Source organism: Cherax quadricarinatus, chromosome 95 (genome assembly GCF_038502225.1).
Source record: "Cherax quadricarinatus isolate ZL_2023a chromosome 95, ASM3850222v1, whole genome shotgun sequence".
Taxonomy (NCBI): domain Eukaryota; kingdom Metazoa; phylum Arthropoda; class Malacostraca; order Decapoda; family Parastacidae; genus Cherax; species Cherax quadricarinatus.
Genome location: NC_091386.1, coordinates 348,720 through 360,133, shown reverse-complemented (window position 1 = coordinate 360,133; position 11,414 = coordinate 348,720). Strand labels below are relative to the sequence as shown.

The window sequence follows — 11,414 nt, the reverse complement described above, 5'->3', positions numbered from 1 at the left end:
ATGGAGAAAAAAATATACTGGGCAAAGTTTGTACCTTATCACTTAATCATGTTATCCTGTTCTGTGCTTATATATGTACTGTATATGATATAGCATTTCTTGTACAGTACAGTTTGGAGGGATATGTTGTGTATCTTTATACGTACATATATGCTTCTAAGTTGTTGTATTCTGAGCACTTCTGCAAAAACAGTGATTATGTGTGAGTGAGGTGAAAGTGTTGAATGATGATGAAAGTGTTTTCTTTTTGGGGATTTTCTTTCTTTTTTTTGGGTCACTCTGCCTCGGTGGGAGACTGCCGACTTGTTAAAAAAAAAAAAAAAAAAAGCTCACTTATTAATTTAAGTCTGAATGATGTACCTCTTACTTATTCTACAGAAAATCGAAGTTGGAACATGGCCTTCCACTTTTTAATCTAGACTCGGAAATCAATTTTTGGCGTAGTTTTGGCAGACTTAGGAGCTATCGTGAACGTCTTCAGTGCAAAATGACGCAAAACATGAGTGACTCGACTGCCAGAGTTCTAGACAGATTTCAGGTTAGTATTTCTTGTAAGGTTACCAAACCATGGAACGAGTGGGGATTGAACCCATGGTGAGTGAATTCTTAAACTCTAGTCACTGTGTAAGCCACTCTGATTCCTGTATTTTTTGTTTATTACCCTTATATTTTTGTGGATTTCTTCAGTAGTAAGTTATGTATGAACTTGACTTTTTCAAATATCTGCTAAAGTCATCTTTGCAGTTTATGTAGTTCTTGTGTCTCTTAATGATGGCCTACAGTTCTTCTTGGATTTTTGTCATAAATACTGCAAATTCCTGGAAAGATGTAAAATAGGTGAAAAGTGATACTGGCATTGTGTAAACTTATTGGCAAACAGAGCTTAATTTGTGACTTAATTTTTGACACTGCAGTATGTCCCTGTAGATGTATGATGATGTCAAAGGCTGAACTTTGAGAGATGGGAGAACTTTTACACAAATAACCTGCACATAAGAGAAAGAAACTTATGTTTTGGTCTGACTTGAAGCATTAACTAGTCACAATCTGACACACAAGGCAAGGGAGCCAGTATATGTACGAGAGGATGACAGGGACGGAAGAAAGAGGAGGAAGTAAAAAATAAAATGAAGTGGAGATGGTAGTGGTAGAAGTAGTGCTGGTAGTAGAAGAAGTAGTAGTAGTAGTAGTAGTAGTAGTAGGTAGGGAAGTAGTGATAGTGGCACAACAGATTTGCACATGGCAGTGCCTATTGAAAAGTCTCTTATAATGATAGACTATGCTTGTTTTTTTTATAGCATTTTTGTTTGTTTGTTTGATTTTTCAGGTCATGTTAAATTTCCATGCAGAGTACCTTGCTACCATTGTTGCCATAAATATACTGTACTCAGTCACACATGGTTAAAGTTTAGTGCTGGGAAACTGTAGAATGTGTAAGATTTTCTTCTAGATAATCAAAAATATAAAGAAAGGTGAGGGGAGGTGTATGTTCATTCTTTGTATAGATGCTTCTTGATATACATACTAGGTGTGCACTGGTCAAGAGCATCGCAGACAAGAGGAGACATCCAGCTTCTTGATCAAGCTTGTCGGTGCTCCGGCTGGATCGCTGCCTCTTATTTACAGCCCCTACACTCTCAGGTCAGGTCAAGCTTCATATTTGTCACTAGTATAATCCTGTGTATGATGACACTCATGATCCAATCCCCAAGAAGTGTTTGTTTGGTTTACTTGGTTATGAGTCACTGTATGTACAGGAAGGTTACAGCTTACAAACATTCCTGCTGTTTTAATATGTTGACAAGTTGTTTTACTAAAGAATGTTTTCTTTGCAGGAATCTTAAGCCGTACATAATGCGAGATTATGAGTCTGTTCCACTCAAGCTCCAGCTTCTGCAAGAGATTATCTCACATCCCCACCGTGATGAAGCAGGATGGTGTCTGCCTCCCAGACATCCAATAGATTACTGCTATGTGACACCCAAGCATATTCCAGCCATGAACCAGCTAGCAAGGCATTTCTTCTGGCCAGGAATTGATTGTATGTGTTTCCAGTATAAATTAGTGCAAGTGCTACTGCACTGTCTTAATTCATTCTGTTATGAATTAGGTTAACATTTAAAGAACAAAGAGGCACAATAATGTGACTGGAAAAATACACAAATAACCCAACTTGGACCTTTAACTAGTCATACATACATAATAGCGACCATTGGTGCCCACAAACAGGTTTTGGCATGAGGCCAATTTGAAAGATCAGCTGTGAGAATAATAATTATATAGAGAGGCTGTAGAGAAGAGGTTTTCAAATTGTGTTCCACAGAACCTTAGGGTTTCGTGTAAGCACAAATTTTATATTTTATATTAATAAAATAATTGACTGAAATCTTTTATTTTTGCTGCACTGTTAGATTTTTATAATACAGTGGTTCATACTTTGTGCATGCATATATACATGCAGTTTTGTGGACACAAATACCCCCTCTAGTGGGTGCCCATGGAAGTGAGGTTCCTGAAGTTAGGTAAAAGTAATTGAGAAATATAAAATTCAACATCAAAATATTATGAGCATGACATATGTTGGTGTCCGATTAAGAGTTGACTGGGCTGGGAGATGAGAATTATCAACAGGCTTACACTACGCACTACAACTCAAAATACAGCAATAACAAATTTTTCGAGTTTACAATTTTTAAGGTCTCTCAGCATTACATTTCTCTTTTTTTTTTTTTATTTTGAGATGCTTCAAAAAGTTTAATTTTTCTGGCAGTTTGCCTGGAACTTCAATTCCAACCTTAATAGGGTCCCATGTATGTTGAGAATGTTTTAGGCATGAAGCAAGCTCAGTAGGTTGAGTGGGTTGCATCCTGGGAGAGCAGGAGGATTCCAACATAAATAAGCCACATTGCCTGGCTTCATCAGGTTATCTTGCATTAATAATCCTTAGAAAGTTTTCCAACTCATGAAAAATAAAATTGTTAACACTGTTGTTTATCTATTCCAGTGTCAGAAGTGCTACAATACCCAGATCATACATGCGTTGTCCTCTACCGAAACTTAGTAGTGGGATTTGGTGTGCTTGTTCCTGACACAGGTTTTAACATTGCATATCTCTCGTTCTTGTTGGTGCACCCAGAGTGGCGACGTGCTGGCATTGCTACATTTGTTCTCTACCACTTGATTCAAGTAAGTTGATCATTAAGATAAGATTTATCCATTGTTTTAACTGAGAGGATAATCCACCCAGAAAAACCCAAGAAGGTCAGTGCATCACAGAGGACTGTGTGTCTTATTTCCATTGTGGTCTTTAATCTTGTGCCCCAGACTGTGACCCACACCAGTCAACTAACACACTGATACCTACTTACTGCTAGGTGAACTGGGACAGGAGTAAGGAAACATGCCCAACATTTCCACCCAGGCTGGGGACTGAATAACGGGCACTCAGTGAGTGTGAGGCATAGTCACTAACCAGTATATAGTACATACATAGGTTTCCTCATTCATAAACTACTAGGAACGCCTGCAAGTCTTGAACATGTACTCATTGGAGCGGAGGAGAGAGAGGTACATGATAATATATACGTGGAAGGTACTCGAGGGCTTGGTCCCAAATCTGCACACTGCCATAACAACATACTGGAGTGAGAGATATGGGAGGAAGTGTATAATAAACCCAGTGAGGAGCAGGGGTGCGGTGGGGACAATAAGGGAACACTGTATCAACATCCGGAGTCCCAGACTTTTCAACATCTTACCAGAAGATATCAGAAACACTGCTGGAACAAGTGTTGAAGCCTTCAAGAGGAAACTAGACAAGTATCTTCACCAGGTGCCAGATCAACCAGGCTGTGATGGATATGTGGGGCAGCGGGCCTCCAGCAATAACAGCCTGGTTGACCAGGCAAGCACCAGATGAGCCTGGCCCATGGCCAGGCTCAGAGAGTAGATATACTCTCGAAATTCTTCAAAGGTATATAAAGGTATATCACTTGAACTCAGCATCCAATTTTTTTCTGCCACATGGCTCTTTCCTCACCAAGGTAAGTTGACTCAAAGAAGGAAACACGTTTAGTATCACCCACTGAACAGCTGTCTTACCAGAAGTGCACAGACATCGCACTTAATAAAAATAATAATAATCTTTATTTCTTCATGTACATGTACAGTATATACAGGCCTAGCTGACATCAATGACATACTATGTGGAAAGCCCTTGTTATACAGAGCATCATGGGCAAGTTAGGTCAGTTTTTGTCCCAGGATGTAACCAGCATGACCCTTCAAACCATAACCACCCCACCTACCTCTCAGAATTGTTACCAGAACCAGACACATCAATCATATGAGGCTGATCAGGAAGTCAATTCAAATAATCATGTATCACACGCCTGTATCCTGACCTTGTGCCGAGCAGTGGGACCACAAGGTAGCACATTGATTTCACCACTACTTTGATACTGTAAAGTAAAAGGACACAAGTGCAACTAATGTGACACTTATTGTGGCAACGTTTCGCTCTCCAGGAGCTTTATCAAGCCGTTACAAACAATACATGGACACAGAGGGTATATAAAGGCTCAGAGTGAGGTGCAATACTAGTGAGGTAACATTTCGATGTTCACTAGTGGTAGTAGTAGTAGTACTACTTTGTACTAGAATGAATACCATTTCTATCTGTGTTTTCTTCATACACTTCATCTGCATCATATCTTGTGCTGAAAGCTCCACATGGGTTTAGTGCTGAACATGAATTATTATTATTATGCACTGTATAAATTTTAGCATATCTTAATCATTTATTGATGCTCAGTACTTAGAGTAGTTTTTTCTCTTTGGACAGACATGCATGGGTAAAGACGTGACCCTTCATGTTTCAGCAACAAATCCAGCACTGATCTTGTACCAGCGCTTTGGCTTCAAAGTGGAAGAATTTCTCTTTGGCTTCTATGACAAGTACCTGCCAGAGGACAGCCCAGAGTGTAAACATGCCATGTTTCTCCGTCTTAGTAGATAACTTCCCCCGAAGATAATTATATTTACTGTACTTAAAAGCTAAATAAAGAACTTTTGCTGATAGTATATATATATATATTTTCAACAGTACTGTTTCTTCATAAAATATGTGTGTGTGTGAGATGAAGGTATGCATAAAAAACTTTGATATTTTCCCTAATTCATAAGTATGATAAAATTAAAAACAAGGAAAATTTAAACATTGAAAAAGCAGTTGCAAGTTGTATCCTGGTAATCTCTCTATACAGCTCAGCAGCACTGGGTCATCCTGCATGAAATGGTGTACTGTTGAGTAGTGTGAAGATAGACAAGTTACAGGCAATACAGTGGACCCCCGGATAACGATATTATTTCAATCCAGAAGTCTGTTTGGGTGCCATTATAGACCGAATTTGTTCCCATAAGAGATATTGTGAATTAGATTAGTCCGTTTCAGACCCCCAAAAATACACCTACAAAAGCACTTACGAAAATACACTTACATAACGATATTATTTCAATCCAGAAGTCTGTTTGGGTGCCATTATAGACCGAATTTGTTCCCATAAGAGATATTGTGAATTAGATTAGTCCGTTTCAGACCCCCAAAAATACACCTTCAAAAGCACTTACAAAAATACACTTACATAATTGGTCGAGTTGGGAGCTGATCGTTATGTGGGGGTCCACTGTATAACTAACCACTACTTTACATTCCTTATATATCAAAACCAACACTTGAAACTACAGTCAACTTGCTTATAAAGCTCCTCTATATGGTGCAGTTTTTTGTAAATAAAAGTGAAAAACTACATCCAAAGTTGAATACCACATGGAAAGGCCTTAAGTAAGTTTATTCAGGTATACACAGATACAGTTACATAGATTGTCATACGTAGCAGCATATGTGTAGAGAACCTGGGATAACACAAAAAAGTCAGACACAGTGACAGTATGTTACTCAATTTTCGATTCACTTTTTTACATTTACAAAAAATTGCACTGTAATACAGGAGATTTGTAAGTAGGCGGCTATAATGAAATGTCATTCAGGCTTCATGATGAGATTTGTGTGAATAACTTGATCACTGCACTCAGCAACATTGACTGGCAGAGAGATTGTAACTGTTGCCAAGATGAGAATATGATAATGGTATACAATACTGACAAGTCTTTACATCTCTGCTTCTGCTGCCACTGTATTCCACTGAGGAAGTCTGCTGTGTAGGCAAAATGTTTTGGAATAAAGATACCTAACTGTTGCACATATTAACTCTTGTCTCCGTGTGTTACTAGAAACAATCAAGGTCTCTACGGTAGGGGTTTATGAGGGACTCTTCACTAAAGAACTTGGATCGGTTTTTTATTTTCTTGGATTGAACCTGTTTGCTACATTCCCCAGGTGCTGTGTGCCCTCTGTGGCAGGGGTGGGCAAAATACAGCCCGTGTGCCATATTCGGCCTGCCAAGGAATTTTATCTAGCCCAGTCCTCTCAAGGGAGGTTTCTTGATTCCAATGAGAGGCTCTTCATCTAAGGGATTGGATCTGTGCTCCCCTTCCTTGGATCGAACCTGAATGCATTTCTCTCAGGCGCTGTATGACTCCTGTTGGTTTAGCGATCTACCCATGAATGTAGTGACTAATAATAATGTTTGATAATAATAATAATATTATTATATTATTATTATTTGGCCTGCCACTGTGTATAGGAATTTAGGAAGTCAATGATGTCTCCAATAAAAAAAAAATTGGATGATCCTATAATAACTGAGACCTGATTTTAGGACCAATACATTCCTTTGGTTGGCCCTCTGTTAATATTCATGTTCAAAGAGTATTAATAACCTTAATTTTTAAAAGGGCAGAGCAGTAAGCCAGTGGAAGGCATCAGCCAAGTGACCAAAAGCTCCAGTACAATACAGCTTATTTTTTTTCTGCAGTATACAAATTGTAAAGTAAAAGGACACAAGTGCAACTAATGTGACATTTTATTGTGGCAACGTTTCGCTCTCCAGGAGCTTTATCAAGCCATTACAAACAATGCATGGACACAGAGGGTATATAAAGGCTCAGAGTGAGGTGTAATACTAGTGAGGTACCATTTCGATGTTCATTAGTGGTAGTAGTAGTAGTAGTGACAAAAGTTGTAGTAGTAGTAGTAATACAATATGGTAGAGCAATTAATTCGTACATGAGTAAAAGGATATAAAAGCTATTACTTGGGTAACATAAAAATAGGTTGGACAAATATAGACTGGAAAGAGGCAGCTTGTTACAGTGTTCACTCTCTGTGCTTTGTGTAGTATAACAGGAGAGAGTATGTGATGGCAGGGTTTACTGTTTTCAGGAGGATTCTTGCTAAGACTTCGGAGATGGTGAAGCTGCCGTTGTTTTGTTTAATTGTATTTGATGGTATAAACCTTGGTAATAAATACCGACAAGTTGGTTTAGAAAGACACGTAAGCAAACACTATAACATATTTATTAGAAAACGTTTCGGTCCTGGGACCTTGATCACTTCAAGGTCCCAGGACCGAAACGTTTTCTAATAAATATGTTATAGTGTTTGCTTACGTGTCTTTCTAAACCAATTGTATTTGAAACAGCGATCAGTGCTGATTCGAGGCACTTGAGTCTGCGGAAATTAGTTTCTTTGATCACTAATTGGGCATCTCTGAATTTCATGAGATGATTGGTGGAATTTCGTTGTACACAGGCGTTGTTCAAGTTATTGTTCCTACATGCGTAAATGTGTTCATTGAGGCGGGTGTCGAGGTTTCTTGCTGTTTCACCTACATAAATCTTGTCACAGCCTCCACAGGGTATAGTGTAAACTCCTGCATTGACTGGTTCATGGTGCTTTGATTTTGTCCTGGTTAGATCCTTTATAGAAGTGCTAGAAGCGATGGCGACTCTGGTGTTAGCTTGTGAAAGTGCTTTAGAAACGTTCAGTGCAACCTGGCTGTTGGGAAGAATTATAACTTTGTTGGGCGTGGTGTTGGTGCGTGGAGAATTAATAATCTGAAGAGCTCTTTTCTTGCAGTCTTTGATGAAAAAGGAAGGAAAATGTAACTCAGTGAAGGTTTGGTGAATGTATGTACATTCCTCGTCAAGAAACTCAGGATTACAAATTCGGTATGCTCTTAGGAAAAACCCGATGATGATGCCTCTTTTGGTCTTGGTATCTTGACTGGAATAGGAGTGTGTGAGATCATTTTTATTGGTAGGTTTCCGATAAACTTGAAATCTTAGGTTGTTGTCTACTTTGTGAATGAGGACGTCGAGGAAAGGTAGCTTGTCATTGGACTCTTCTTCTAGTGTAAACTGGATCGCCGGTTCAACTGCGTTGAGCCTTGCTTGAAGATTCCGTACATCAAAACGTTTGGGAGTTATTACGAGGACGTCGTCCATGTAACGTAACCGAGTGACGCTTGAAGGGATGATGTTTGCGAAGTGTTCAGACTCTAGGTGTTCCATGTATAAGTTGGCTAGGACGGCACTGATGGGGGACCCCATTCCCATGCCGTAGGTTTGTTTGTAGAGTTTGTTATTGAAAGAAAAACAGTTGAAATTAACACAGAGTTCAATCAAGTCAACAAAATCTCCGGGAGGTAGAGGAAGATTAAAGTCCTGATTGACTTTACGTCGTATAACCTCGATGGCTTTTGTGGTAGTTACTCTGTGTCCATATATTGTTTGTATCGGCTTGACAAAGCTCCTGGAGAGCGAAACGTTGCCACAATAAAATGTCACATTAGTTGCACTTGTGTCCTTTTACTTTACATACTGTCGGTAATTCTACCAACATTATTACAGTATACAAATTGTAGTTTACATGTAATAAAATGCTGTTAAGCACAAAAGAAAGTCACTACCATAGTGTGCATTTCAAGCAGGTCATCATATGCTTAGGACCCACATCAGGAAACACTTGTCCTGTTTCCTGGCAAATATTACCTAATCTAACCTCTGTTAAATCTCAGGTAATGGGAGTACATGTCAGCACCACCTATGATCCAGAGGTTGTACCTCATGTGCCCACCTCATAGCTTGGCTCCTTGTGGGTTTAGCTCTTAGGTTTGACTGTAATAATAATAAAAACCTGGCTATTCATTTTATTTTATCTTTCTTGCTTTGGTGTCTTGTTTATTTGTGACCCAGAAGGTGAAGGGTCACCTGAGATTATTATTATAATAATCAAAACTAAGTTCTAAACCCACTAGGGTCAGCGGTTGGGTCACCCGAGAGGTGTATATAACATTGTGGTTATATACACCTCTTATTGTATATAACCTTGCAGTTTTATACACTGGATGTGTTTTTTACTGTGTATATACACTGAGAGTTTTACTTTAATCTCTGTCTTAGGGATGAAAGTATTCTTAACTAAGGTGAACAAGTTACGTACAGCTTTAATTAATAACCCTCGGATAGTTGACAGACTTCAAAAGTAATTAAGCAACAGACCTTCACCTACTGTCACCCACCTGACAACTGTAAGTATGTATGTAGTGTTTTGATCTTGAATAAGACGTGTAATGCCTAGATATCTTTATTGTGATCGACATTCAATACCGTTCTTAATTTAGCACAGAGATGAACCAGAGAGTGGAAGACAATGAAATCAGACCCTCAGTAAGTTTATTTAGGTACAATTGTCATAAATAGTGTAAATTACCCAGGATAACCCAAAAAATTCAAAGTAACTTATTACCATTGGGGTCCTTGATAGGTGTCAAGGACCCCTCAGTAGTCTGGATCAGGTTAATTCCTGCTACGAGAAGCAGAACAGCCAGTCACAGGAAGTGACTGGCTGTTCTTCTGGTTTTAAATAGTTTCCATCACTGCCAACTCTGGAATGATGTCTACTGCAGCTTCTGTGTCTACTGCTGCTGCTGTGGCTGCTGCTGCTGCTGCTGTGGCTGCTGCTGCTGTGGCTGCTGCTGTGGCTGCTGCTGCTGTGGCTGCTGCTGCTGTGGCTGCTGTGGCTGCTGCTGCTGCTGTGGCTGCTGCTGCTGTGGCTGCTGCTGCTGCTGCTGTGGCTGCTGCTGCTGTTGTGGCTGCTGCTGCTGCTGTGGCTGCTGCTGCTGCTGCTGTGGATGCTGCTGCTGATGTTATATCTGCTGTGGCTGCTGCTGCTGATGTTATATCTGCTGTGGCTGCTGCTGATGTTGTATCTGCTGTGGCTGCTGCTGCTGTGGCTGCTGCTGCTGTGGCTGCTGCTGCTGTGGATGCTGCTGCTGATGTTATATCTGCTGTGGCTGCTGCTGATGTTGTATCTGCTGTGGCTGCTGCTGCTTCTGTGGCTGCTGCTGCTGTGGCTGCTGCTGCTGTGGCTGCTGCTGCTGTGGCTCTGCTGCTGTGGCTGCTGTTGCTGTGGCTGCTGCTGCTGCTTCTGTGGCTGCTGCTGCTGCTGTGGCTGCTGCTGCTGTTGTGGCTGCTGTGGCTGCTGCTGCTGTTGTGGCTGCTGTGGCTGCTGCTGCTTCTGTGGCTGCTGCTGCTACTGTGGCTGCTGCTGTGGCTGCTGCTGCTTCTGTGGCTGCTGCTGCTACTGTGGCTGCTGCTGTGGCTGCTGCTGCTGTGGCTGCTGCTGCTGCTGTGGCTGCTGCTGATGTAGCTGCTGCTGTGGCTGCTGCTGCTGTAGCTGCTGCTGCTTCTGTGGCTGCTGCTGCTTCTGTGGCTGCTGCTGCTGCTGCTGTGGCTGCTGCTATGGCTGCTGTGTCTACTGCTGTGGCTGCTGCTGCTGCTGTGGCTGCTGCTGTGTCTACTACTGTGGCTGCTGCTGTGGCTGCTGATGCTGTGTCTACTGCTGCTGCTGTGTCTACTGCTGCTGCTGTGTCTACTGCTGTGGCTGCTGATGCTGTGTCTGCTGCTGCTGCGGCTGCTGATGCTGTGTCTACTGCTGCTGCTGTGGCTACTGATGCTGTGTCTACTGCTGTGGCTGCTGATGCTGTGTCTACTGCTGCTGCTGTGGCTGCTGATGCTGTGTCTACTGCTGCTGCTGTGGCTGCTGCTGTGTCTGCTGATGCTGTGTCTACTGCTGCTGCTGTGGCTGCTGCTGTGTCTGCTGCTGCTGTGTCCGCTGCTGCTGCTGCTGTGTCCGCTGCTGCTGCTGCTGCTGCTGTGTCCGCTGCTGCTGCTGTGTCCGCTGCTGCTGCTGTGTCTGCTGCTGTGTCTGCTGCTGTGTCCGCTGCTGCTGTGTCTGCTGTTGTGTCCGCTGCTGCTGTGACTGCTGCTGTGTCTGCTGCTGTGTCTGCTGCTGTGTCTGCTGCTGTGTCTGCTGCTGTCTGCTGCTGTGTCTGCTGCTGCTGCTGCTGCTGCTGCTGCTGCTGCTCCTGCTGCTGCTGCTGCTGCTGCTGCTGCTGCTGCTGCTGCTGCTCCTGCTGCTGCTGCTGCTGCTGCTGCTGCTGCTGCTGCTG

At 41.9% G+C, this 11,414-nt stretch overlaps 1 protein-coding gene across 10 annotated transcripts in view; it reads left to right on the top strand.

The window, feature by feature from the left end:
* Window positions 1-5,079, top strand: part of Atac2 (Ada2a-containing complex component 2) — a 32,238-nt gene extending 27,159 nt beyond the window's left edge. For all 10 annotated transcript variants that reach the window (XM_070104831.1, XM_070104832.1, XM_070104834.1 and 7 more), the window contains exons 9-13: window positions 379-538; window positions 1,529-1,641; window positions 1,836-2,041; window positions 3,005-3,186; window positions 4,844-5,079. In XM_070104831.1, coding sequence (XP_069960932.1) covers window positions 379-538; window positions 1,529-1,641; window positions 1,836-2,041; window positions 3,005-3,186; window positions 4,844-5,017 — 835 coding nt within the window. In that variant the 3' untranslated portion in view covers window positions 5,018-5,079. The remainder of the gene's footprint in view (window positions 1-378; window positions 539-1,528; window positions 1,642-1,835; window positions 2,042-3,004; window positions 3,187-4,843) is intronic.
* Window positions 5,080-11,414: the final 6,335 nt, after the last annotated feature.